The 26768-nt window shown below is 36.9% G+C and overlaps 1 protein-coding gene across 3 annotated transcripts in view; it reads right to left on the bottom strand.

The window, feature by feature from the left end:
* SEMA5A (semaphorin 5A) overlaps positions 1-26768 on the bottom strand; it is a 411339-nt gene that overhangs the window by 52434 nt on the left and 332137 nt on the right. For all 3 annotated transcript variants that reach the window (XM_088171122.1, XM_088171116.1, XM_088171133.1), the window contains exons 14-16: positions 25143-25324; positions 22844-22987; positions 14995-15142 (exon numbers count right to left, since the gene is read on the bottom strand). In XM_088171122.1, coding sequence (XP_088027248.1) covers positions 14995-15142; positions 22844-22987; positions 25143-25324 — 474 coding nt within the window. The remainder of the gene's footprint in view (positions 1-14994; positions 15143-22843; positions 22988-25142; positions 25325-26768) is intronic.

Genomic DNA, 26768 nt, shown 5'->3' with positions numbered 1-26768 from the left:
AAAATTTGCAATATTTTTGCATTAATTGTGGTACTTAAAATCCTCACATGGGCACTATCTGTCCTAGACACTATGTAAGTGTAAGAAAATGGAGACATAATAATTAAGAAAGTCAGTAAGATGCCCTTTCATGCAACAGGCATTACTGCTCTTTGGTTTCTGATCTGAAAATAAAGCATTGTTATTAAACAAGCTCTTTAAGATGAACCTTTATGCTTTCTAATGCCTTTTTTTTTTTTTTTTGTTTAATCTGTATGTGTAATCTGGAATACTACCAAATTGATTTAAAAGTCCTGTTCTGCAATGTTTTTAATTATAGTTGGAACTGTGCAGGACTTACGGTTACTGAGACACAAATTTTATTGGTGAGTAATTCAGAGAAGTCATTCATGCTTTACTGCTTTTCATGAATGAAACAAATCCAGGCTCATATTCAAAGTATGAGAAATGAGAACAACATTTGAATTAAACCACTAACTGAAACAGGTAAAGTCATTCTTCACCTAAATTACCATTTCACAACAAAATGGCCTTTAGGAAATCTAGATGAGCGTGAGTTCTCCAAAGAGGAGCCTGATCCCAGCAGGACTGGCAGTGATTCAGTCAAGTCAGAGCTCAAATAATCCCTTTAGACATTTTAAAATCAGTTCCCTTTACCTTCCATGTGCTTTATCTTAGGCAATCACTCAGATAAACCCAGATAAAGCTGCTCCCCAGAACACAGGTGTCTGGTGTCTGTTTTGCACTCCCAATACAGCTGTGCTATTGATTCTTACTAAAACTTTTCAATACTAAAACTTTTCAATACTAAAACTTTTCAAGCTTTTCATGCTGCACTAGTACATCAGTGCCTACACACCTACAAAACTACCGATTTACAACCCATAATATGCTACAGATACACCTATATGGATACCTTCTGTAACTCCAACACTAGCTGGAAGGTAGACTACACTGCAAGATTTTAATTGGCAAGTGTTAGAGATGGCCTTTAAGGGCTTATCTGCTTTTCTGAAGTTAAAAAAGATCTCCTGAGATGGCAGAAACTCTCTAGCATTAAACCTTCAAATTCCCTATCACAGAATAAGCGTATCATGTCCTCATTTATTTTTAAAAACTCACGTCCAGAAAAGCACTGAAAATTGTACTGTTTGCACTGTACACTTAAAAATCTACAGACATCTGGTTTGATAACTTTAATTAACAGAATTGAACAAGCACGCATCCATTTAGGAAAAACCCTTTCTTTATGAACTTGTATAATCCTTTCACCACTTAAGAACATCAACAAACAAACCACAGAGCACTTAATGTTTTTCCAGGGAAAATGCAGGGAAGGAATCAATTGGAACAGCTTTGTGTTCAAAATCATCTGTGAAGCATCAAAGTTATTTTTGTTGGCATCTGTGCTCCAGCTGCAGGGTTTAGAGCTTTTTGCTTTCTTAATCACGTTCCTTATTCCAATGAGTAAGTACTTGGTTCTGTGCATTTACAGAGTTGGAAAGTTAATTCATCAGGGACTGCTCATACTCCCACAGCTTTTAAAGTCATTTCCCCAAGAGAACATGTCAAATTTTAAGCTTCAAAGGACTTCTTTTGTTACTGGATTTGATAAGTGACAATTTTTAAAAATAAACTAAATTTAAAAAAATAAAATATATGTCTATTATATATATATTCATTGAACTGTGTAGGGAGAAAAAGATGCCTAAAATTACAATTATCCAGCCAACAAACAAAAGCCCCTTGCATCCAATTAATAATGAATATCTCTGATGGCAACATTCAACAGCTGTTTAACTGTTGGGAATCCATTTATGAGCAAGTACTTATCTGTTTTAAAAAGCAGTCAGAATTACAAAAAGTCTGAAGCTGACTTAGTTATCCCTGAAATCAGAGGAAGACTAAATCTACTTCACCACCTTTTGGGTAAGGCCCTGTTTTAGCAATGGCAATCAAGCACTAAAACCACTTTGTGTGTCAGTTTCTGACTGCTTACAAAATAGAACACGATTTTGAACAGCTACAGAAACCAAATGCTGTATTTTTCCCATAAATTTCAAAGATTATGGATTCTGAGTCCTCCTCTGACCACCCTTAGGGTGGAATCATGGGTCTATCAGGGTGCAAGTGAAGGGAAGAGATATTTCAGGGATTTTAAATGTAATGTATCTGTTCAGTAGCTGCAAAAAGTCCCCTGCAGGACTCAGCTTTTACACTTGACTAAGCAAACTATACTACTGGTTTAACTGCCCAAGGTTAAGAAATACAAATACAATGACAAAACCACATATATTTTGGCCAACAGTTTTGCCTTTTTTTTTTTATCAGAAAAGTTTAAAAATAATTTTCTTTGCTGAATTCTGTTGCCTTGAGAGGTGACTCTACTCAAGAGAAAAGTATTAGGGGGCTAGTCCCTGACCCCTCCTCTGCAGTACAAATGAACAAAGAAGATAGCTGGGCTCACTGCAACCATTAATGAGGGACCTGCAGAGGGATGTGACCCAGCAGAGCACTACAGGAGGGAAGCTCACCAGGGGCAATGTTTTAGAGGCAGAGACCAAATGCTTGCTGCCAATCAAGAAATCTGAGGAAGGGCTAAAGGAAATCATCAGAACTAAACAGCAGGGAGATGATACCACCCTGCAAAAAGCAGAAGTTGGGTATAAACAAAGAATGAAGGGAAAATATAATGAATCTAGCATAATAAATGTAAAAACACAATGAGAGAGGCCAGAAAAGAATTCAAGGAGGAGGTACTTTGTGAGGTCTAAAGGCTCAGATGCAGTCCTGCTTCGAGGACATTAAGGACAGAAAGATTGCTACAGTCTCTAAGCCCAGAATACTGTGAAGGGATACAAGGGGTATTATACAAGGGGTATTATACAAGGGGTATTTAGACATGGCAAGACCACAGCAGACTCTGTTAGCTGAAGACATGATGGCACAAATAGATAAAAAGAGAAAAAAATGTCACCAAAGAAAGTAACTACAGAAGCAGAAATAAGGAAACTAATACTAGTGACACATAGCTTCCTGTTTAAATTTACCTTCCTATCTAAAGCCTGGAAGATTCTAAGCGTGACATCACTTTTAAAAGATACTTCAGGAAGTTCAGGGAAACTAAAAAAATAAGCATGACATCTGAATTGGGCAAATCAAGGAAATCATAAAATAGCATGAAATTAGTGGAACACGAACAAATATAATCTGCTGGAGAAGAAAATTATATGCTCTGCTTTTCTTTAAAAGGAAGCTGTGAAGTTATCAGAACCTCTGAAGGAGTCAACAAACTTAGAGATACAGGCAGTAGGCTGATGCAGTTTACTTTGAATTCAGAAAGACATTTCACAATGTACCTCAAAGGAATTATTCCCTCCTAGGAGACCTGCAGCCACAAGCTAAAAGAAAATCTATTATGCTTTCACAGATAATTAACTGCTTAAAAGATGGTAAATGGAAGAGAGGAATAAATGGTCAGTTTTTTACAATGAACAGTGATCAGCATGGTCTGTGCTGTAAGCCTGTGCAGTTAAACTGATTCAACAGCAGGGAAAGCACCGTATCTAAGATGGCACCTACGTGCAAAAAATAAAAACCAAACCACTCTGGAGAGTGTGCTGCTGAGCGAAAAAAGGAAAGGGTGTATAAACTTAAAAAAGCACATGCTCTATCAGGCTGGTACTGCAGGGAGAATGCAGTTCTAAGAACTAAACTCATCAATAAATTTCCCCCAAATAATCAAAGGTTGCCACAAAAGGCAAACAATAGTTCATTTTCATTTCTATTTGCCTGACTACATCAAGCAAAGCTTTTCTGTAGCTTTAGAAAGGACAAATACTTCTGTAAAATCTTGTGCTCTTGTTATTTAGATCTTCCTTCGCTCTCCACATTTCACCCTACCTGCGTCTCACAACACAGGAAATTCTGTTCATATATTTTTTTTTCTTATGAAGTTTACGACATTAGTTAGTTTTCTTGGGACTCTAATGGAAAGCCATATGTCTCTTTACAATAAGCCATCTCATACTGTTATACTTCTTCAGTTTTACTTAGAAAAGTAACCAGCAAATAAAACACCAGTCATTCTGAAAACAAAGGAAAGAAGTGAAAACATTTCTCTAACTAGAGATACCAAACAACACTGCATTTTTAAACTTTTTTTTCCAATTTCATTCATATGACTCCCAGCAGGATTTCTGATAGATTAATTCCTATAATCTACCAGTTGCTTTTTTTCTTGCAGTCTGTGTAATGGATCATTTTTATACTTCATACAAAATTGCTGATGATAGATTTCACTATATGTCTAATATTCCTTTTAGCCCTACATTTCAGAAGATAATAAAAACTGCTATTTCTTCTTTTTCTAAGTACTTTAAAACTCTTTAACAAAATATTCATTCTGCCAAGCTATCTCACACAAATGCTTCAATATGTGCATTGGGATTCTGGATCAGCTTTTCAGTAAGGGATAGGATTCACAAACTAACTATTTTTAATAGGAAGCTTAGTGCCTTTGCAAAGAGGTTTATGCATTCCTATATGAAAACATATAGTATACTTCTAGTTTTGTGAAAAACTGCCTGAAAATTTCAGAAACTTCTGAATAAATCTCTTCTCATGCTTTAAATATAGTGAGCATATTTCATTTCAGCTTAGAGCATTACAGGTTTTCTAGGTAGAGTAACAGCCAGATATATTCTCTCAATTTCTGTTTGCTAATGTCATCCAAAAGTATGAAAATACTTAGCTAAGTCAGGCAATGCCAAGAGATGTGGGTCTATTGAATAACTCTCATGTTTTTCATAGAGTTTATACTGAGGGGATGGGGCAAAGTAAACTCAGCTGTGAAAAATGACATTTTTGCCAGTAAGTGGTATATCCACAGTGGTATGGCATTGTTAGAACTGTAAATTAACAAAGCCACATACAGTGTCCCCACAAACACCAACATGTAAATGGCCTTTTATAAAGAATCCTGGAATCTGCCACTACCTTCATAAATAACCTTCATGAACTAAAGATGGGGCTGTTATTGAGCAACAGAGCAGTAACACAGAGTGCTGAGCACTGCACAGATGTTGGCTGAGTAACAACCTGGTGTCTGACCTGTGCCTGGCAATCCAGCCTGTGTCACTGCCAAAGTATCTGTAGCACCACAGGTCAGCTCTGCTCTTGTGGGTGGGGGCTTTTCCACTTTTCCTTCTGGAGATCAATTTAAATTACAATGAGATCAAAGAGAATCTGTCCTTCCTCTGAATCAGATAGCTGGAAAAACACAGTTATAGTCTACAGCTGCTTTTCTCCATCTGGAGCCTCTCATACAAGGCAAAACAAAAACTGCATTTTGGGGCTGACCTATTTCTGGACCAGTCCCAGTCTATGTAGATGCGTCACAAGTTTCAAATGATAGATAAATCAACACCTGTATCTTTACAAGGTAGCAACTTGTTTCACTGATCTCTCATGCTAGAAATCGTTATAAATAACAAAGTTGGAGATTTTCATAATGTAAACTGAAAGGCCTGTTTTCTTGACTTCAGCTTTCTGATGTTTCAGATGAAATAATATTGTTGAATTAGAAAAACTCTGTTCCGGAATACTTTAATTTTTGGCTGCATTTCTCTAGCTGAAAGAAATACGCAGCATGATACTGCTTTCAAGTTACAAAAGGGGTCTTGATAGGGTGACTGTGACACTTCATCCTGCCCTTCAACCTGCAAGGACAAATCACTGTGTATTCTGGTAAATGAGCTCAGTGTCTGCATGAATTTATATTCTCAGACAAGAAGAATACAATCCCATGTACTGGAGTATTCAGATCTAAATATTATTATTTCAGAATGCTTCAATAGGCTGAGTCACAACATCCTGAAGATACAAAATAAGTTATAAATAAACAGAATGAAAATGTATGTTTGCCTTTTATAAGGCTTGTGAATATATTTGTTCAAGATGAATGACAGAGGCTTTGAATAACTAAATGCCTTTTATGTGGTGGCTGCAGTATTAGTGCTGAAGTATTCTAAGTCAATAACTTAATGTGAAAGGGAGAATGGAATGAACCAAGGAGGGAAAAAAAAACAAAAAAGGGAAGTTTTGATAACTCCATCAATAAATATTCAGAAGTTTTGTAATTATTTCTCAACCACATATAACTTGTGTAAGAACAGGACTGCCTGACACTATTTTCAATGAAAATTAAAATCCTACTGCAGCCAAATAAATTTAAAATTATTATGATGCCCTGAGAATAAGTAAAAACAAAGGCTGGCACATAAATAGAATTAATTTGGATGGAGTTCCATTTAATTGCACTCAGATGGCCAAGGACTGCTGTCAGTCAGCTCAGCTAACAAATCAGTCTCACACTCTTCAGGAGTTGCTGCATTAGTGAAGCTAAAAATGGCAACAGTGAATATTATTTATTCAGGCTTCATCCATCTCGGATTTACTGAGGTCAAATTGAAGAATACTGAAAGAAAACTCTGCTTTGTGTTAAGGTCTACATGTGAGCAGACTTTTCAGTATAAAATGTGCAAACACAATTACTGTGTTTGCACTGTGCCATTTTAAGTACAGGTGACCAAACCTGAAAGAAACAAAATAAATCAGAGGGACAATTTGTTGCAAACTGATTCAACACTCCCTTACAAAGAGGAACATTGGAAATGCCATTCTAGATCAGACATGCCCTCCCTGGTTATTGTCAAACGGCAGCACAGAAATAAGCAGAATGCAAAAAGCACAACTCTAAACCTAATTTTTAATATTCAGGAAAAATATTTAAAACTTTAAAATTTGATTTATTATGCTAACAAAAATCTATTTTTTTGTCTATTCTAATTCTACTTCATCTTGATGTCCTACACAATTTTAGTTGTGTGCAGTTTTATTGGTTCTTAAGATTTAAGCCTCAACAATTTCTTGCAACAAGTTACATCGTCTAACAATGCCCTGGCTAAAAATTGATTCCCTTCACTGGCTTTATATTTCCTTAAAACTCAGTATACTACAGTACACAGAAACCCCAATGCTCCCTCTCTAAACCTGTCATTAATTTATATATTAGTCCTTCATACACTAGAACCCTGTGTACTCTGATTTGCGAGAATCCCAATCCTTGCTTTTCCTTGGAACACTTTGAGCTCAGCCCACTTCCACCATGGGCCCTATCCTTTAAGAACAGTAAGCATGGCTACAGAATAATTTTATGTAACTGCTCTGTCAAGTTTCTGAGGTAATTTTCAGTGTTATGCTTCATGCACCCTTTTCTCCATTTTGCTTGCAACTGTACAATGAAGGTTGCTACTGAACTGACTACAGTAAAATTAAGATTTCTCCATACTTAACAAAGACATATCTTCGTAATGGAAGAAACTTGAAATCTGTAGATGAAATCATAATCAACTTTCATGACTTCAGTCATTGACACAAAGCTGTCAGATAAATTCAGCTTTGAAATAAGCTCAGCTTTGAAGATAACAACAATGTTGGAGAAATCACATTATTGCAATACGTGAAACAAAAACGGTGACTTTATCAGGCTTCAGTCCAGACTGCTACAATCATCTCTTCTGAGATTAGTTTATGTATGAATCCCTGGACTAGCTTTTTTGTCTCCCTTGGGAATATCTTGCTGAAACTTCCTAAATGCTATAACTGAATCTATTTTTTTTCACGACTGCACAGCCATTCTGTCTTATAGCTAGAATCATAAACAATTCACACACCGGGGTCATTCTCCTGTCTTGTTCTTCGCTGTGCTTCAAGGTGAAAGCAGGAGCTTCTGTTAAGTTCATGACTGCAATTATGATACAAAACTCTTCATTTCTATTACTTCAGCCCTCAAAGACATTTAGTGCCTCCTATATGACATGCAAATCAGCTTTTGTATTGATGATGCCCCAAAAGTTCAGGTCACCAGAAAATATAATACAAATTTTTTCCTCCAAAATGTCTAAAAGCACTTGTAAATAAAATCTGTCTAAATGCATTCCCTTAGGAGATCTAAAGTAACCTTCCAATAATCTGATGTTTCTCCTTCTAGGACAAATCACTAGTATGTCCAGTGGGTAAAGATGAATAAGGCTAACATTGATGTAACAAAGATATATAAACTATATAATATAACTAATAATAACTCTATGTAACCTCTCTATCATGAATTTAATACAATTTTCTTTGAAATTGCTTCATTTTGATTGTCAGAAACCCCTTTCATCTTCTTGAAGAACAATGTCAGAAAAATGTGAAATATGTCTATATTAGTAATATCCTAAGGGACTGCACTGCACTTTCCATTTCAGAATTATGTTTTATCCTGTAGTTGTTCAGCAGTTTGAAATCAGAGACCAGGTGAAACAGCCTGTCTTTACCTCCATCGATTGTTTATTTTCCTTAAATTTGGTTTAGAGGTTTACTATATTTTTTTTAATTTTTAAAAATAAAACATAAGAAAAAATACTCTATATTAAATACAGTAAAATACTCTATATTAAATACAGTTTTAGTTGTTCCAGGAGCTACAGGATACTCCAGGACAGTGCTTTTTTTTTGTTGTTGTTTGTTTGTTTTTTAAGTTGATCCATTTAATGCTCTCACAGTCCCCCTTCCCATACTCCTGTCTGCAGGATTTAGCAGTCTAACTGCTAAAAATTAAGAGATGCAGTGTCTAGTCCCAAACAACGTGTGCTGACATGTTGCTGATATACACACTCATTGACCAGCACCTGACACCTCTTGGACCAAGCAATGGACTCAGCTTCAAATCTGTCTCTCAATGTAGAAACCAATTGAGTTTTTTTTCCCTCTACTGGGCCATTGTTTTTCATGCAACTTGTCCCAATTCCATGTTGTCATCTAAGACCACTCTCCAATCAAATGTAATATAAGGTTTGTAATGGGGGAGTGGGTGTCTTATGAGCTGAAGACTAAGGATATCTAACAGACCACAACATGATCCTGTAAGCCCTATTACTTGATAAAACGAAGCTAAAACTATGCTATCTACTTTTTTGTTCTGGTTTTTAGTCTTCAGTGACAGTTATGGATTACTTTCCAGAGATAACTGCATGTCCACAGCAATGAAAAAAACTCAAGCTCCATGAAGCACAAGTCCTCAGGAAATATACTCCGGTTTCATTTTCACTCATTAATTCAATTTAAAATTACTGCAGCACAAAACTTCAGCACTTGAGTTTCTTTCCTCCTATTTTTCTCCTTTTTCATTCACATTCCAGACTTATCCAGTCACAAGAAAGTAGTTCACATCTCTTAAAGGTGAGTCCTAGAGCTCAGCACTGTGCCTGCTGGGCACAGACTGAAGGGGGTTTCAGGCACTTTTTCTGTGGTTATCCGAGGCAGAAATGACCACAACTCACCCACAAGGCCTCACAGAGCTGGGGGTACAGTATTACACCTAAATAACAATAATGAAATCTACATCTACAGCACAAGAACCACTGAAAACTGCAGCAAATGGTGGTACCTGAGACAGGACACATCCAGTGTGCCTGGTGTTTCAGGAAACAGTGGGGCAAATTCTGGCTGAAGGAAAACTGGTTTCCTATCTCTGATCAGTACAACTCCCTACCTGGATGGAGGCACTTGGCTGTCACTTGACCTTGAGACACACACTGGCTGTTGCCTTCACCCAAAGCCCTGAGAAAGCTTATGTATGGTTACACTAAAATTTGTTTCCTACGGTTTTTTAAATGAGATTTGGACTTCTGAATCAAACATTCATCATCTGTATGACAGATACACATATGCCCAATACAAAGTTCTCGAATGTGTTCGCTTTGGCAAACCCTTATAATTAGATTTGAAAGAGATTACAAATCAGATGGCATTGGTTCATGAAAGAAGTTATTTTACATGACCGGGGAGTCGCTGAAAGAACTTGCTATAGGAATCTCAGAACAGGACTGCAATCATTGTCAGTTGTCACAGGCTGAACGGAATAGTTTGAAGTAGAGACAGTTTCCTAGCAGGTAAAAATGTATTTCACAGCTTTAAGTTACTTTAAAAATTAATTTCTCAAAAAAGGAATGCTTCACACTATTCTAAGCAAGAAATCAAACACCTTACAGTTTAGCATCTTTTTAAAGTTAAATAAATGAAACAGGAAGATGACTGCTGGATATGTGCCCAAATACCACCTTAAACAACTCATATTTGGATATATATGTACATCACTTCAACCAGTTTATATTTCACATTTACCTTGACCATGAATGCTATGCTGGTAACTCACTTTACTGATCAAGGTAAGCAGACATGTACCATTGATCAATGTTTTAGCATTTTCTGAAACTATTTCTTATGATTTTGGGTTTTTTTGGTTTTACCCTCTAATTAACTTGTTATTGCTTACAATTGCAGTAGCATGTGCAGTATCAAAAGAAGAGAGGTTCTAATTTTTTAAACTTCTAAAACATAAACAAAAAACAGTTAATACCCAATGGAGTTTGCATAATAGAAGAAAAAAGGATTGAAAATTGCAGGCAATCATCATATAAATATAACAATTTCTTATACATCATGCTTGTGAGATTGTTTTCTGGTTTTGTAATAGATTATTTTTCTTAAGTCAAATGAAAACTTTAAAAATAACTATAAAAAAGCTTAATAACAATTTTATTTTCTGGTCACTTTTCTGAACTAGAAATTCCAAACTCATTTTGTGAGATGGCAAGTAAAAAAAGGCAGACTGTTCTTTCTGATGGACAAAGTACTTCTGAAAACCTTCCATCTTCAAATTCTCTTTAAAAAATCGAAGAAAGAAAAAAAATCTTTCTTTTTCATCCTGTTTCATTACAAAAAACTCTAGAATACACATACACTTTCTGAAAAAAGTTTTGTCTTCAGAACAATTCCAGAAGATTGAAACAATAGTACTAATAATTAAAAAAAAAAAAACCAACAAACAAAAATACTATTATATTCTAAGAAATAAATAAAAGTCCTACTTTTTAACTTTTTCCTTTTCTTTTTCCACAGCAAAGCACAGTGTGCTTTGTTCTGGTATGTGGAAAGTATATACACTTTACCAGACTCCCAGTACAAAAGCTAAGATTAATGTATATATTAGTATGACTGAAATGAGAACACAGACAAATATCCACATAAAGCATGTCAACCAACTTGAGCCTCAAACTAAATTCCTCATTCTATTAATAATTCTTTTTAAAAGTTTTTTCTTTTATTACTGGCCTGAGGCAAATTCAAGTGAGATTATGCTTCTCAAGGGAAAAGAAGCATTTTCTGAAGGAAACATAAAGCTTATCTGAGTATGCTGTAAAAACTGAAGATGTTTGTCCTCTGAGTAACATTTGCACAGTCCAGAAAATTCCACAGCTCCTTCTCTAGTGCCTGTATCACCTGCATACACGAGATGAATACCTGTTTTGTGATCTGCTTAAGCTCTATATTACCAGATTTTAGCTGCTCTTAAATTTGGTTGTGATGGTTCTATCTCTTATTAGACAATTTTAAGAACTCTTTATAGCTTTGATTAACTTAAAGACTTTGACAGGTCCTTATGTCTCCAGATTTTCATTTTGAACTTCATCTTTTTGACCGTTATGAGCCTCTATGGTCTAATTCTCCTATATCATATTGATTTATGGTTTTACATATTCAGTGAAAATGCCTTCAGTCCTAAGTCTCTGGCCATCCATTTTCATGTATTGAGTGCACTTAAGCAACAGATGCATCTTTAAGATACCATCACGGTTTTATCTCTGTGGAATATTTATATGCATCAACAGATTTATCATTATTATTTTATAAAATAAGTTGGAAATAATGGTAAGGAACTCTACTGAGTCCTGAGAAAAAATATTCAAGTGGCTTGGCTGATATCTGCTGTAAGAGAGATAAAGTCAAGGAACCAACTGATGAGAAACATGCAAAAAGACAAGCACAGGCAGTAGCTGCCTGCTGTGATATTGCAGCCTAGGAGCAATACAAACTAAAAGAGAAAAACACTGTTCATTAAAAATTATGTGGTATGAATCATTAGGTGGACACAGACAACAGCCATTAATATGGTAAAAGCTGCAAAATAAGGACAGAAAAATAGATTAGCATTGGCTATACTGCAGTCTCACAGCCAGGTTGCAGATTGGAAAACAGAAGAGGCAGGTTCTCCTAAGAAATTAAATCTGGTCCCCTGATACTGCTGGCAAGCATACTGTAAGACTCCCTTTCTTAAGTTTATAAAAGCAGATGTTGTTGGTTTTTTCCCATGATTCCCTAAAAACAAAGTTCTAAAAACAAAGACTTGGCACAGTTGAAAGGGGTCCCAAGACAGCATTTCATCCATCCTACACCTCTGAGGCATCAAAAATTTCTTTTCATTTCAAGAAGAAATGAAGTCTAACATAGTTACTATCTTCTTAAATAATAAGTTCTCCAGTTCTCTACCCTTTTTTTCTTCTCTTCACAGGCCACAGACACTGAACTATTCAGATGCAACTCATGCTGCTCAAATGTTGTGAAAGTTTTTACAAAGTTCATCCTTACTGAAGAAGAGGTAAACCAGAAACCTGGAGATTCTCTTGATAGTTTAAAGCTATCATGTAATGTTTGAGAGAACCAGGCACTTCAAATGCCTGAGTTTACTCCCAACCGTGCCTTTAATTCACCTGGTAAATGTTTGGCTCATAACATCTTTTACTCCAGAAAAAACAAACAGTAGATATAGTACAGATTACTACCACTTTCACTGCAACACTTCCCGAGATTTTTTAGCTTCTCAAGTATTCAGAGATATTCTGGAAAAAGTTTTTGAAATAAACTAAATTCACTAAATATCTTGCGCAGCCTAAGCTGAATATCACTATAACCAGTAAAGAGTGGAAAACAGTAGTAAGAAGACACATTAACTTCTCCTTTATTCACTATGGTAAAAATTCATAATTCTAACTATTTGAAAAAATACATACCTACTACAATAAAACCAATAATTTGGTTGAAAGCAGAAGAACATCCAACAAGTTTCGTATTTGAGCTCTCATTCATAAGACTATATTAATATTAATATTTAATCCATTCAACAATTAGAAGAAGACATAAAAATATTTCTGGCTGCAACTTCATAGATTAACAAAACAAACTCTGAGAGGAAAGAAAGTATTTTGTCTCTAACTACATTTATTCACTAGGTCCTGCTATGGTTGTAAAGCCTCTGAGTCAAGACAGGTAACTCAAAGGATCAAATTCAGTGAAACTTAAATAGAACTTTATAGCACAGTCCTTTGTCTTGCAAGAACACCAGGGTTTATAGAGGATTTCTACACTGGATGGGTTTTCACTGGTGCCTAAGTTTTAGCAAGACAACTATGTACTCCAAAGCTTGAAACCATCAACAAAATAATTTTCTAATTAATAAAAAATCTCCTGAACATTTCCATAGCAGAACTGGTAACTATTCTGTGGTGCAGCAGAATATGTGCTAAGACTGTTAATAAATTATAAACCCTAGTACCATTAATCTCAAATTAGTTATAATAAGAAATGTTTACATTAAAAGATTTCCTACTTTCCTCATAGAGCTTTCCAAGAAAACTAGAGCTACATATTTTTGATTTAAGACCATGGGAAGATTCTCTGCAGAATAAAATGCTGCTATATTTCACAAACATTATTATAGGATAAATAGGAACAAATGAGAGAGAAAACCTTCATATTGTGCTCCTTTCAGTGCAAGTCAGGAAGATTTAACAATAGATCTAGACCATATGTCTTCTTTTTTGGTGTACCATCAGAAGAAGCAAATATTTTGGAAGACTTGATAGAATTCTAAGTTATTGGGTTAATTCTTAAAGTTCAACTGAAATCAAAGGACAAGCCTCTTAGATGTTTTTAATTACTGAAAATGCAATTCTATCATCAGAATAAATTTTTAAAAGGGAATAAATCCTGGGAAAATGCACAAAATTTTCAAATTAGAAAAAGGTAATAAATTATCCTTTCTTTAGTATTGAATTACTGCCAATCTAACAAACAGACCACAGATTATGACAAACCTCAGATCTCTCTGAAATTAAGACATGTAAAAATTGGTTTAATTGTGAAAAGAAAAAAAAAATTCTTCTACCTCTACCTACCCACCTCTGTTTGTTCAGATATAAGAAAAATCCCCTACATGTTTTCGCATATGTTTCTCTTAATGAACTGGGTATCAGTAAAGCACTTCTACTCATTCAAATCATCCCACTGTACATTCAAAGCCTGACAGCTGCTGGGCTGTGCCAAGATCACTGCTGCTATCCAGTCTCACCTCAGCACTTTACTGGTGCTTCAATGCACTCACTGATTGGCTCCTTATGTGTTTAGATGTGAAACTTAGCACTTTCTCTGCTATACTGAACATGGTACACTGGACTCCTGGGCTCATAGCTAGGATTCCTATGCACTCTGATGATAAAAATAAATAAAAACACTATAAACTCGCAACATCACATCTACATCTGCACCAACCTGGCCTCAAGAAGCTTAAATTTTAGATGATACTGTGAAAAAGCTGAATTATATATATTTCAGACTGATAAATTGTGGATTTCAGCACACACAAACAACACAGAGAGAAAAAAAGTCTAGTGACTACACGTGCTAGGGGTAGGGTTTATAGACATAGATGCTTTATGGACATAGAGCATTAGTGCTGGGACAGGTGGAAATGGCTTCAAGTTTTGCTAGAGGAAGTTTAGATTGGATATTAGGAAAAAATTCTGCACTGAAAGGGTTGTCAAGCACTGGAACAGACTGCCCAGACAAGTGGCAGCTATTTAAAACACACGTAGATGAGGCACCTGGGAATATGGTTCAATGGAGGAGTTGGCAGCAGTCTGGGTTAATGGTTGGACTTGATAACCTTAGAGATCCTTTCAAACTTAAATGACTTTATGATTCTATGACACAGAGACACCCGTGGCATATGGCCATCGAAACCTGATGAAGAGAAAGCTGAAAGTGGCTTACCACACTGCAGCCAGGACAGTCAGGACCATTTTCACAGGTCCTGCGCCGTGCCTGGATCCCTCCTCCACACTGAGCCGTGCAGCGCTCCCAGGGCCCCCAGCCTGTCCAAAACACATGGGGGGGGCACAACAAATGCTCGTTGCAGTACCTGTGAGAAGAGAAATAAGGAGGAAAAAAAATCTATTTATTATCAAGACGAGATCTCCTCCAAAACCTCCCTCATGTGCGTAATTCAGATAGATATTTGTACAGAGAAATATTTTATACAAAAGGCCTCTCCCTACTCATTAAGCACGGCACTAACAGTTGTCATGCTTCACAGAGTGTCTAAACATTTGAGTGGGGTTTTTGGGGTTGCAGTTGTGTGGGTGGAGCATTTGTTTGCTTTATTCAGTGACTTTATACATTCCATGCAATGCAGCCACAAGATTGTACTGCAGTCACGTAAGCAAGATTGCAAACTACATTATTAAAACCAGTTGTGGCTATCCCTCTGTGGCAGTCAACCAAACAGAAGGCAAACATTCATGCAGGCAGTCTTTTATCCATCTCCAGCTAAGAATTGATTAGGATCCATCTCTCTCATCTTCAGATAGTTACACTTGCTTTTTGCTTTTCATAGTGTCTCTGCTTCTATGGCAATATAAAAGCTAAGACATTGATTCTAGGCATAAAGAACTGTACTTGTTTGTAATGTGATTACTTTATCTTTTAAAGGGTGTTTTTAGCTATTATAATCTTTGAAGGATTTCAAAGATTTGCAGGCTACAAACTGATTCAGAGGCCTAGTAGGTTCTTGAGGGAAGCACTATTAAGTTGTCAGTATTGTAACAATACACTCAGACATGTGGGAAAGTCCCAGCTTCAGCTGAGTTTTTTTCAATTTTTGTAGAAACCTTAGATTCCTGATTTTTTGAGTCTGCCATCGGATAATTCTAGCCATAACATATGCTGCTTTTTAAGGAACCTCTACATGGGTCCAAAGGATTTGGGCCATCAGCAACTATGACTAGGGCTCTTTAAGAGACCAAGCTGTTACTTAGATAAAGCAAACACACAGCATAGTCAGGAAACAGACAACCCTGAAGAAATTCTCTGATATTTTATGGATGCATCTGTGTAGCTCTTGTTACAATACTGACTGTCCTGAATGAACAAATCAATGTGATACAGTATTTCCTCAGTGTTTACACCATTTATCCAAAATCCAGTGTCTTCTTGCCCTCCTAACAAGATTTCATCTCTCGGCACTCTTCTACAGTGAAAACTGACTCTAATACTCCAGTTATTTATTTTCTACAAAAAGAGAAATAACAATATGAACAGTTGTCATTTTCAACAAGAACAACCACAATAGGTTTTTTGTTTGTTTTCATAAGGCTCCAATATCTGCAAGCTCTAATTCTTCTTTATCCTTCATTATAAGGAATTTGAACATTTGGAACACCGTGGAGGGCAAAAAAATAATGTTGGTGGTATAAGTAACATACAAAAGTAGATTTATTGCATATGCTGGAGCCTAAAATTCAAACTTTGTCCCTAGATCTGGGCAACTCCATCAAAATCTGAAGATTGGGAGTGACGTTAATAGGGGAGTGACATTTAGTTTCCTGCTTCTGAAGAGTTAAGAAAATTATTCACAGCTTGTATTGACCTTTCCTCTGGAAACTGAGGAAAAAATGCTCAAACCCTCAATATTTATAAATCTGGTATCAGAATTCTTCAGTGCATGATTTGGGTGCATGCACACATTACAGTTCACATTATGCCAACATTAAAGATACATAGGAATGTTCTGTGCCTGGATATTCTTCCCCCAGAACTCAAACTGCACACATTCTTTGCCACATGCAATCATTTCTGTGAATGTGTGTGATAGTTTCTTCTAGATAATTTGTTGAGAATGTGTAGTTAATAAAATATAGATGTAACATCAGCATTTATTTAGTCAAATTAGCACAAACTTTGCATAATTTCAGTTCTTAATGAGGATGTGTTAAGTTAATTTGAGAGACACATTGAAACTAGAGCAAATCTGCCATGAAGTTCAGAATTACTGATATTCAGCCATGCAGAAGTAAAATTAAGGTACTCGTCTTGCCTTAAAATAAAGGCATGTACAGTGTAGGTATCTAAAAGTGAAGCAGTCATCTAACTTGAACAACAGCTCATGGAAAGAAACAGCCCAGTTAAAAATATGATTTATGTCACCCTAAAGCAATGGTCATATAAATATACCCCTCAATCTGAAGACTGATTTTCTTTGACTATAAATGCTACGTGGGAGACAGATATCTAAGGAGCCATTAAAGGCAATGGAAATCTTAATACAAACTAGGGAGACCAGAATGATTGATTTGAAGATTTTAAGGAATATACAGCAGAAGGACACAAATTACTGTTCTCCACAGACTGTATTGACTAAATTTCCACAGACCACAGTGGAAGTTCAGACACCTGACCCACACATAAACATTCATAGTCGTGAATACCTGAAGTTAGTTATGACAGATCTTACTTTGAGGACAGTCATGCCACAATGCAGTGGCACTTCTAGTGTCTTTGTGCCTGACCTACCACCCTCTGACTTCAGCAGGAGACAGAAAAGAAACCTAATAACAGTGACCTTTCAGAGTAAGGACTTCAAAGGGCTGGCAATTCTGTTATCCAACACTAATTAGAGATGCAGTTGAAAAAAAGCCCTAAAATCTCTATGCCAACTGCTTCACTTCTAGTCAGGAAATAGTTTTGGGGTTTTTTTTTTAAGTCAACACAGTCAATTTTTCCTTCTTTTTTTTCCAGGAAAACAAAAAGAAAAGAAAAAAAAAAAAAAGGAGAACAAACCAAAAACCAACACAGCATACAAGTAGAATCTTATTTTAATTTCAGCCAACCAGCCTCTGAAAACATCAGGTATGTTTTCACAGCTAGAGACATCCCTGCAATTGATCTTTGAGAACTGTGCTACAGCATGGGGCTTTGAGCCAAGTTTCATTATATCTGTTCTTGGCTGCATTTCAAGTCACTCAGCAATCCTTTTTCCCTTTTGCTCTCTCTTCCCCTCTTAATTTTGTTCTCAGGACCCACAGGGCTAACGTTTTACAGTAACTCAACAAAACATGCAATGCAAGAAACTTGAATCTGTGAAACCACTGCCCTCTCCCCTAACCTAACTGCAGTGAGGTCAGAATGGAGAACAGCCTAGAGAAATGTGGGTTTTGTACAGTGACCCTTCACATATCCCTTGAAGTGAACCCAAGTTCAAATGCCCTAATAAAGGAATTGTCATACTGGGGGAAGGGTGAACATCCTCTGTCCAGTTGTGTCCACAGCTATTAGTGCCTACAGCAAATTTTACAACTACAATTTTAGCGCAACTGGCATTACTATTTTTGTTTCTATAAAGACCTCAACCTTTAGTAAGACATAAATTTATTCAATTTATTTCAGTGCTGCTATCATGCACTGAGTACTACAGGCTAACTATATGACAGATAAAAATATGCCCTTTTTATTCCACAGAGAGATGTTATTTAAACAAATACTTTGTAATTTTGAACTTGAACTACATTATACTACCATGTGTTTAAGAAAAACAAACTAAGCTTCATCCCTGTCTGCCCCTTCCTGTGCAATGTATTGTTCTGTGGTGGGTAGCCGTGATCACCAGCTGGTGATTTACTGGGATGCACAGACTATACCGAGGCTGATGGGAATGCCAGATTCCTTTAGCTGAAGGCAGGTGCATGACATGCACACGCCCTACTGGACTGAGATTGTTACACTGACAGAAACACCCACCCAAGAGACTGTGGAAGGTGGCATGTGGTCCCAGGGGCTTCTGTGGAAGAGGAGGGAGCAGAGAAAGGAAGGAGAGTGGGAACAGACACTTCCCAGCAGACAAGACATCCATGGGATTGCAAGCAAGCCTAAAGCCTTGTGGTGTTTAAGCTGCTCTGCAGAAGTGAACTGGGCTCGTTCACAGTGCTCAGAAACAAGCAGTGCTACACAGAGCAGGCACTTGACCCTCAGCAGTTCCTCTTTCTCACGGAAACAAGCCCAAAAGCTGAATGTTTGCAGAGAATCACGTACAAAATAATGCAAGAATATATCCTGCTTCTAATTGTTTTATACACCCCAATATACCCAGGGCTTTCAAACATTTACTCCCTGTCTGCAGCCAATTTACTTTTCTAATTGCCATATTTTTTTCTGTTCTTTCCTGTGTAATAAAAGGTAAGTGCATCCACTGAAAGCAAGGGATTGTCATTTTAATGTCACTCATTTCTGCGCAGATAGGAGGGGGAGCACTGGACTTAATGAGGCCATATCTACAGCATCTTCCACAGAAAGGAAAAACATCCTCACTCCATGATGTTGTCAAGACAGGCAGGATACTACAGACTCTATAAACTAAGATTTAGAGAATCTCCAGCAGCTTTAGTGAATATTTCTTGTACAGGAAAAATCAGAAAAATTAAGCCCCTAAGGAATTCATCAAGATGTTCTCCATCTGGAGTCTTAACTATAAAATTATTATCTGATTAGCAAATTTTGTTGCAATGTTATTTTTACTCCCTCTCCATATTCTGCCTAAATGCACATTAGCTGCACTTTTGACGTACTTCTACAAAGCGTATTTGCTTTGTAATATGAGTATTTGCTGCTATCTCTCAACTGCTTTCCCCCCTTCCCACACACCCCTTTAGCAGCAGAGCATGAAGCAGTTTAACCAATCTTCAGTGCCTTAAATTGGCAAATATTGCCACTGATTTTAAGGGAATGACCAGCAAGCATAGAGCTGCCTGATACATTAGCCATGATAGGATCATGGCTTTCATGAGGTAAAACAAATATATCCCAGACAAACATTTAGCTCTTAACACATGAACAAATACTCTCAAGCTTAATATGTATCCACATCTGGAGGTAAATTTACCTCAGATATATGCTGCCTTTTTTGTGTTTGCTTTCTATGGAGTTATGTACTGGATTTCTACTGAAATCACTGTTTGTTGAAAAGCTATTTCAAAGTTTGGCACGTAGATGGCTGTGGAAACTGAATCCTATATTTATACCCCTGAACATGTGAAGGTGATTAGAGTACACACGTTTACAAAGACAAATGCACTCAATGTGTAAACCAACTAATTCAAATTTTTACTAATACTACATATATATTAATTTTACATATGAGCTGGGTCATCAAAAAAGTGAGCTATGAGGCTGTTTATAAACATTAGTTGATTTAAATAAGAAAATTTGAGAAGTTGCTTCTTGGCACTTTGGACACAAAATCAGTAAATGTTTCTCAGGAGTTACTGCACATGTAATATTTGTTCAGCCTGCCTAAATGTTATGGGCTCAGAGGAACTGTTTCCATTTGGTGCTGATGTAACTCAGTGAGAGTGAAACAGTGAAATAATCCAACTGTAAATGCTGGTACTCCGCTGCCCTTCCAGCTCAAAACAAGCTGGCAGAGCCATGAGAACACTCATTAATGGCCCCAGCCAGCTTCCCCCGGGTCCTCCACCCACACCAATGGGCCACAGAGCTCTATTTTACCTGATCCTAACCCTGGCCTGTGGCTTAGCTTCCTACCTGGACTTCTGTCATTGTCATGATGTCACTAGAATCTAGACTCTTGGTTGGATCTGTTCACAATCTCCATTCTTGCCCTGTTCCCCTGCTGTGGGTGATGGGATGGGCCCTGGCTGGCAAATATCCCAGGACTTTCTGCTTTTTACAGCTCTGAAAAGATTTATCCAAGTACTTGGCTTAGCACTGACAAAAATCCTGGCAAATAACTGATGCCTCATTCCTCTAGCTGCTTTACAAGTTATTTGACAAAATTTCCTAACTTACCACACCCTCTAAAAAATAATTAAAGGCACTTAAAAATAATTAAAAGTATCAGGACATAACATGAATAACAAACAAATCCAAGGTAGAGGCAAGAAGGTCAGCTGTGAGCAAGCTGTGAGTAAGAAAGGTGCAGGGGTACTGGGAGTGAAGGGTCTTTCAAAGAGACAAGAAACAATGACAGAAGAACTCTTGAGGAAAAAAGGCATCCTGAAGTAAACTCACAGGCATATTCATCCCAGATTGCTGCTGAACTGGATGGAGATAGAAAGGACAAATAAGCTGCAGAGTACAAAAGCAAAGTAACATAAACTTATTGTTCCTTCAGAACTGTTACATTCCAAAATTCAATCCTTCTGGACTGCTATTATTTCAACTCATCATAAGTTACTTTCCAGTTTGTAACTGCTTTTACAGTGCACCCATTGCCCTAATGCTCATATAATTAAGAAAGTATTTCTCATGGTTTTCTTTATTTCTGTGAAACTTTTTATCAAACTTTTATTCCATGTTAAACTAAAATGAACAATTACTATTACCATCTATAGTCCTTCACCCCAAAGTCTCTCCAAACTCAACTATTATTTTTCTATGTTTAGTCTCATTGTGTCCTGCCCTGGACTGACCTCTCAGTTCAGGAAAATCAATAACTATTATACATGCTGGGACAGAGCTAAATAACTCTATGTTTGGTGGTGATGGCTTTCTGGTTGGGCAACCTATTTTCAGAAAGCAATTTACAAAAGAGCAAAATCGTCTCCTCTGGAACAAAACGGTAAATATTCATGGCCTTGAAACAGCGAGAAATGTTCATGTGCTCTGTGATACTGATCCTTTACATTTAAGAGTTAGAAAGACCAGGTCCCTGGTGATCCGTTAATACATAAATGTGTGATGCAACCATGCTTCAATGAATCTCTTAATCTGAAGAAATGCTGGAGTTGGTGTTTAATTAAATGCCTCACTGAAACTCTTTATAAAGGTTACTGACTTTAGTTCACGTCCAACAGCAATATAGGATACTACATCATCCATACAGAAACACTGAGGTAAGCTATAAGTGCATATTGGGAGGAAACATATCTGCATACATCTCATGGAATGGATGGCTACAGGACTCCAAATTTTCACACCAGTGCAAGTCTTCTGCTATCTAGCTTTCTGGTATGCCTCTGGAAACAACATAATGCATCCAAGAGCTGCAGTTTATCTGAATATATTCTAGCTTGATTTAAAGAAATATTTAATTCCTGTTAAAACTGTGAACACAAAAAATAGAGATGCATGTAGGGTCCACATAAATTAGAGATGTAATTAAGGTGTAAAATAGAATGAAAGGCCTGAACTTAACATTCTGAGCTAGTGACAAAATACTTAGTCTGGTGCTAAAACAGTACATGGTGAAATCAAAATCTGAGCTAATTGGTCTGCTCAGGGATTAAAAAATATATACAAACAATTTAAAAAACTCCACCAAGCTTGAAGCCTTACTAAAGATATTTGAGTTCAAGGTGCATTATATTTATTGAATAGAAAACAAAGCCCTTGAAACTTCCTTTCATGTTACAGAAATGCTTAATTCATTTACAACAGAAAAAATGAACTCACAGCATCAGTAACATAGTGCTGTGACCTTATTATATTTTGTTCAGAATTCCAGGTCTTGAGGCTGGATGAGTTAAAATTTAAACACAGTGCAATCAATTTTCAGGGTCTCAAGGGACAGCAGCACGTTGCTTCAGCACAAATCTCTGGTGCTACCAGGAGCTCTCAGGTGGCTCAGGAGGGATGAAGCTAAGAGAAAGATGAAAGATCTGCTGCAGACCCACAGCCTTGTTAGTGGGAATACTGTATTGTACAGCAGTGAAGTTAAAGACAGAGTGAAAGGAGAGGGAAGGGAAAAGCAGGGCAAATAAAGGACAAAATGTCCCATGGAATATAACTGGGTAGAAGAAATTAAAACAGACAATAAAAAAAGATAACTCACCTCTCCTCCCGATTCTGTCCCACACAGACTCGTCCTCCATGTCGGGGGGTTGGATTGCTGCAGGAACGCTGACGGACTTGAAAGCCTATTCCACAAGTGGTGCTACAAGGTGACCAAGAAGTCCATGGTGTCCAGCCTCCATTTCTGGTAGAATAAAAAGCTCAGGCTCTGTCATCTGTTATACATAGCGAATGGCTGATTAGGTGTGACTGACAGCGGAATCTGACCTATTAATATTTCTGTAGAAGTCATTAATACTGCATCGTGCTCCATTTCTTCAAGAATACTGAACCAAAATAAAGGTGCTCTGATAGTCCCTATTCCATGCTTTGTAATCAACAATTGCTAAAATTACCTCCTTACACAAGAATTACACATATGAAGGTATTTAGTTGCTTTTGGTCACTTTGTTCTGGGTAAACTATATATGCAAACTCCTGTATTAATGTTCTGAAGCTGACTTTAAATACATATCATTTTCAGGGAGATTAAAATGTCAAATTTTGCTACCCTGTCTGAAAGGAAAGTGGAGGAAAAGCCTGGAGGAAAAGGAGGCTCAGAGGACACCATATTGCTCTCTACAACTACCTGACAGGCGACTGTAATGAGTTGGGGGCTGGTTCCTTCTACCAGGCGTTGATCTCTTGATTTCAATAAGGGACAGAATGAGAGGAAATGGCATCATGTTGTGTTAAGAGAGATTTAGATTGCATATTAGAAAAAATTCCTTCACCAAAAGGGATGTCAAGCATTGGAGCAGGCTGTCCAGGGAAGTGGTGGAGTCACCATCCCTGGATTATTAAAAGGCTTGCAAATGTTGTACTTGGGGACATGGTTTAATGGTGGACTAGGCAGTGCTTATTAATGGTTGGACTCAAGCATCTTTTCCAGCCTAAACGACCCAGTGATACTAAAGTAAGCATTAAAATGCATTAGCTCTCAATTTCAACAGGTTATTCTGATAAGATGACAATATCTGGCCTATCATGTAACAAAAAAAGCTAAGAGGGTTCACATGCTGTACCTTGCATTTATGAACTTTTAGAAAGGACTCCTGACCTTCCAATACACCTTAGAAAAAATATTATAGACCAAACATCTGAAAAAGAATTTCATATCCTGTCCTAGGCAAAAACCAAAAACATTATGTACTTCAGCTGTTATCTAAAGCTTTATATGGCTAGCTTGCAGATTTTGTACTGGTAGAATACAAACAGAAATAAAGAAAAATAAAACTCAACTATATTGAGCTTTTGATGTTTCATCATAAAAGCAAAAGTTAAAACAGTGCTTTAATAATATAGCAGTGTTAACAGAAGTAAGATATTAAAACAGTAGTGTAATAATGCCAAAGGTAGAATGCAAATCCGGTCTCAAATCACACTCTAAATTCCCTTCTAAATCTGACAGCTGTTGCTTGATTTTTCAGTATCTCACAGCCTCTTTATCTTTTTTATCACTCTTCTGACCTGATGTTATATAATATAGTTTTAGATTTTTAATAATTTTCCTAAAGCAGACTATTTTCAGTTATAGAGCTTGCAGTTACCTTGTGCAGAAATGTAATCAGTTTTAGTCACTATCATGATGTGATTGTGATGTCAAAAAAAAAAAAAAGGAAAAACAGAAAGAATCACTGAAAATAGCAGAATTCACCAGTATATCTTTCATATTGCAATTAAAGTATGTATAATATATGTATATAATGTTTTAAACATGAACTTCTGATGCAGTTACACATATGTAATGTTCTGAGTCTCTGAAATGATCTGCTCTCACTGATTTTCTCTAGGAGTGGTTAAGTTCCTGAAGAAGAAAAAAGAGTGGCTGAAGAGTTCTATACAGACTGACAGTAGAACTTGCTATCGTGATACAGCTGAAAGATAGAATGAAAACACTTTTCTAGGGCAGAATGGGGGACTACAATGGTAATATGAGACCTCCAAAAGAGTAAGCCATTCTAACTTCCAGAAAAGAAAGTTGTATGAATTACAGAACTGAGAAAAATATCATACTTTGGATATTATCTAACAGTGATATTTTTTTTCTTTCAGAGCTTTTGTTAAAATTAACTGAGGATAACATTATCTGGTGCACAGCATTTGAAATTACTCTCTGCTCTCTGACTCATTCTCTCTTGTATGCAATCTGAGAAAAACTTCCTAATGTCCCATTTTCCCTTTCATGCACAGAATGGGATCAGTAGGTTTCAGAGGAGTTTTCAAAGGGTAGGCTTTATTCTGATTAAGTTAAAAATTTTTAATCCACAAATGATAGAACCTGAAATTGTCTTGCATACCTGGAACAGTTGGCAATCTCCATGGTTGGTCCCTCACACAGCCATCCTCCACACTGGGGAGCAGGACTGTCACACACACGCGTCCTGCAGAGGCAGGAGCCAACACTGGCACCGTCAGTGTGGGTGCAAGGTTTCCACTGTGACCACGTCCCAAAATGTCCATCCACTGTCAGATTCCTCATCTAGAAACAAACACAGCAAAAAAAGCTTACCTGAGATTTGACAGTTCATTCACACAACCCCTTTATTCTGCTGTGCATGCAGGTTTAGCCTTCAGACACCAACAACAGCAGCCTCCACTGGACAGATACATCTTCCAGACAGCAATCTCCCCTTATAATTCCTGTAGCTGCATAATTTAATAACTTCTGACCAATCCAAGCCACTGTATGCCACCATCATAGCAATAACAGAAATCACAACTAACTGTTAACCTTTCACAACCATGCTTGCCTACCTCTCAATTGTCTTCTGTATTCCCTACTACCTAAAATTTTCCAGTGAAAATGGAACCTGGCAACTGACTGTAAAGCCCAAGATCAAAAATAAGAGCCAGCAGAGGATGAAGAAGAAATGAAGAAGAAATTCTCTACAAGGATGATGAGACACTGGAACAGGTTTCCCATGAGAAGCTGTGGATGCCCAATCTGTGGAATTGTTCAAGGCCAGGTTGGATGGGGCTTTGAGCAGCATGGTCTAGAGGAAAGTGCCCTTGGAAGGGGGGATTCAAACTAAATGATCTTTAAGTTTCCTTCCAATGAAACAATTCAGTGATTCTAAACAGATACTAAAATAGTCCAGGGTAACAAAACTAGGGGATCAAACTCAAATCTCCATGACGGGCATATTTTCTTGAAAAAAACCCCAGATTTTGAAGCATATGACATACACTACCATGTCATAAGGATGAAATATGGTTTTAAATATGACAGTCTCTAAATGCTATATGAAATTATATGTATAAATCCTAGAATTATCTCCAAAAAGCAACACCTAACCCTACATGATGAAACAGTTTTCTCCCATAGAATTCAATTCTCAATAGTCTGGAAGGTTCAGACCATTCTCATCTTGACTGGAACGTTTCCTTCAAGCAGCTGTAACACATTTAAAATGAAATCTTTACTGCTCAGCTAAAACAAAATGCACTAGAAAATGAACTTTTCTAAAGAAAATGGGGCAGGACATGGGGAATTCATCTCCCAGCAAAGACAGATTTTCATAATACTCTTTTAGCCAGGTGTTAATCTTGACTAATCTGTGATCCTAAATGGAAATGATGGCCACTTTTTCACTTAATTATTAAGGAATTTGTCTTTTTTTTTTTTTTTGCCACATGTTAACTTTCAGTCAAGACAACAGCACCAACAAGTGCAGGCTAAACAGCATTTAAATCCACTCTTAGTAAGAATAAATATGTATCACTTGCAGTCATGCATTTTTCATCCACATTAATATTTGTTTATATATTGAAACAGGAATTACAGTTGTAGGTTGTCATAACCTATCTGAAATGGTACCTTCCTTTACTATTTTTAGTATTTTAGCGGTGGTGAGAAAAATGCACGTTTCACAAATACTTTGAAGATGTAAGAGATTCAATTACAACATAAGGCATGTTTCCAC

This window comes from Sturnus vulgaris, chromosome 1, assembly GCF_052056855.1.
Source record: "Sturnus vulgaris isolate bStuVul1 chromosome 1, bStuVul1.hap1, whole genome shotgun sequence".
Lineage (NCBI taxonomy): Eukaryota > Metazoa > Chordata > Aves > Passeriformes > Sturnidae > Sturnus > Sturnus vulgaris.
Note: the sequence above shows the minus strand (reverse complement) of the source record. Positions and strands in the feature narration are given on the sequence as shown.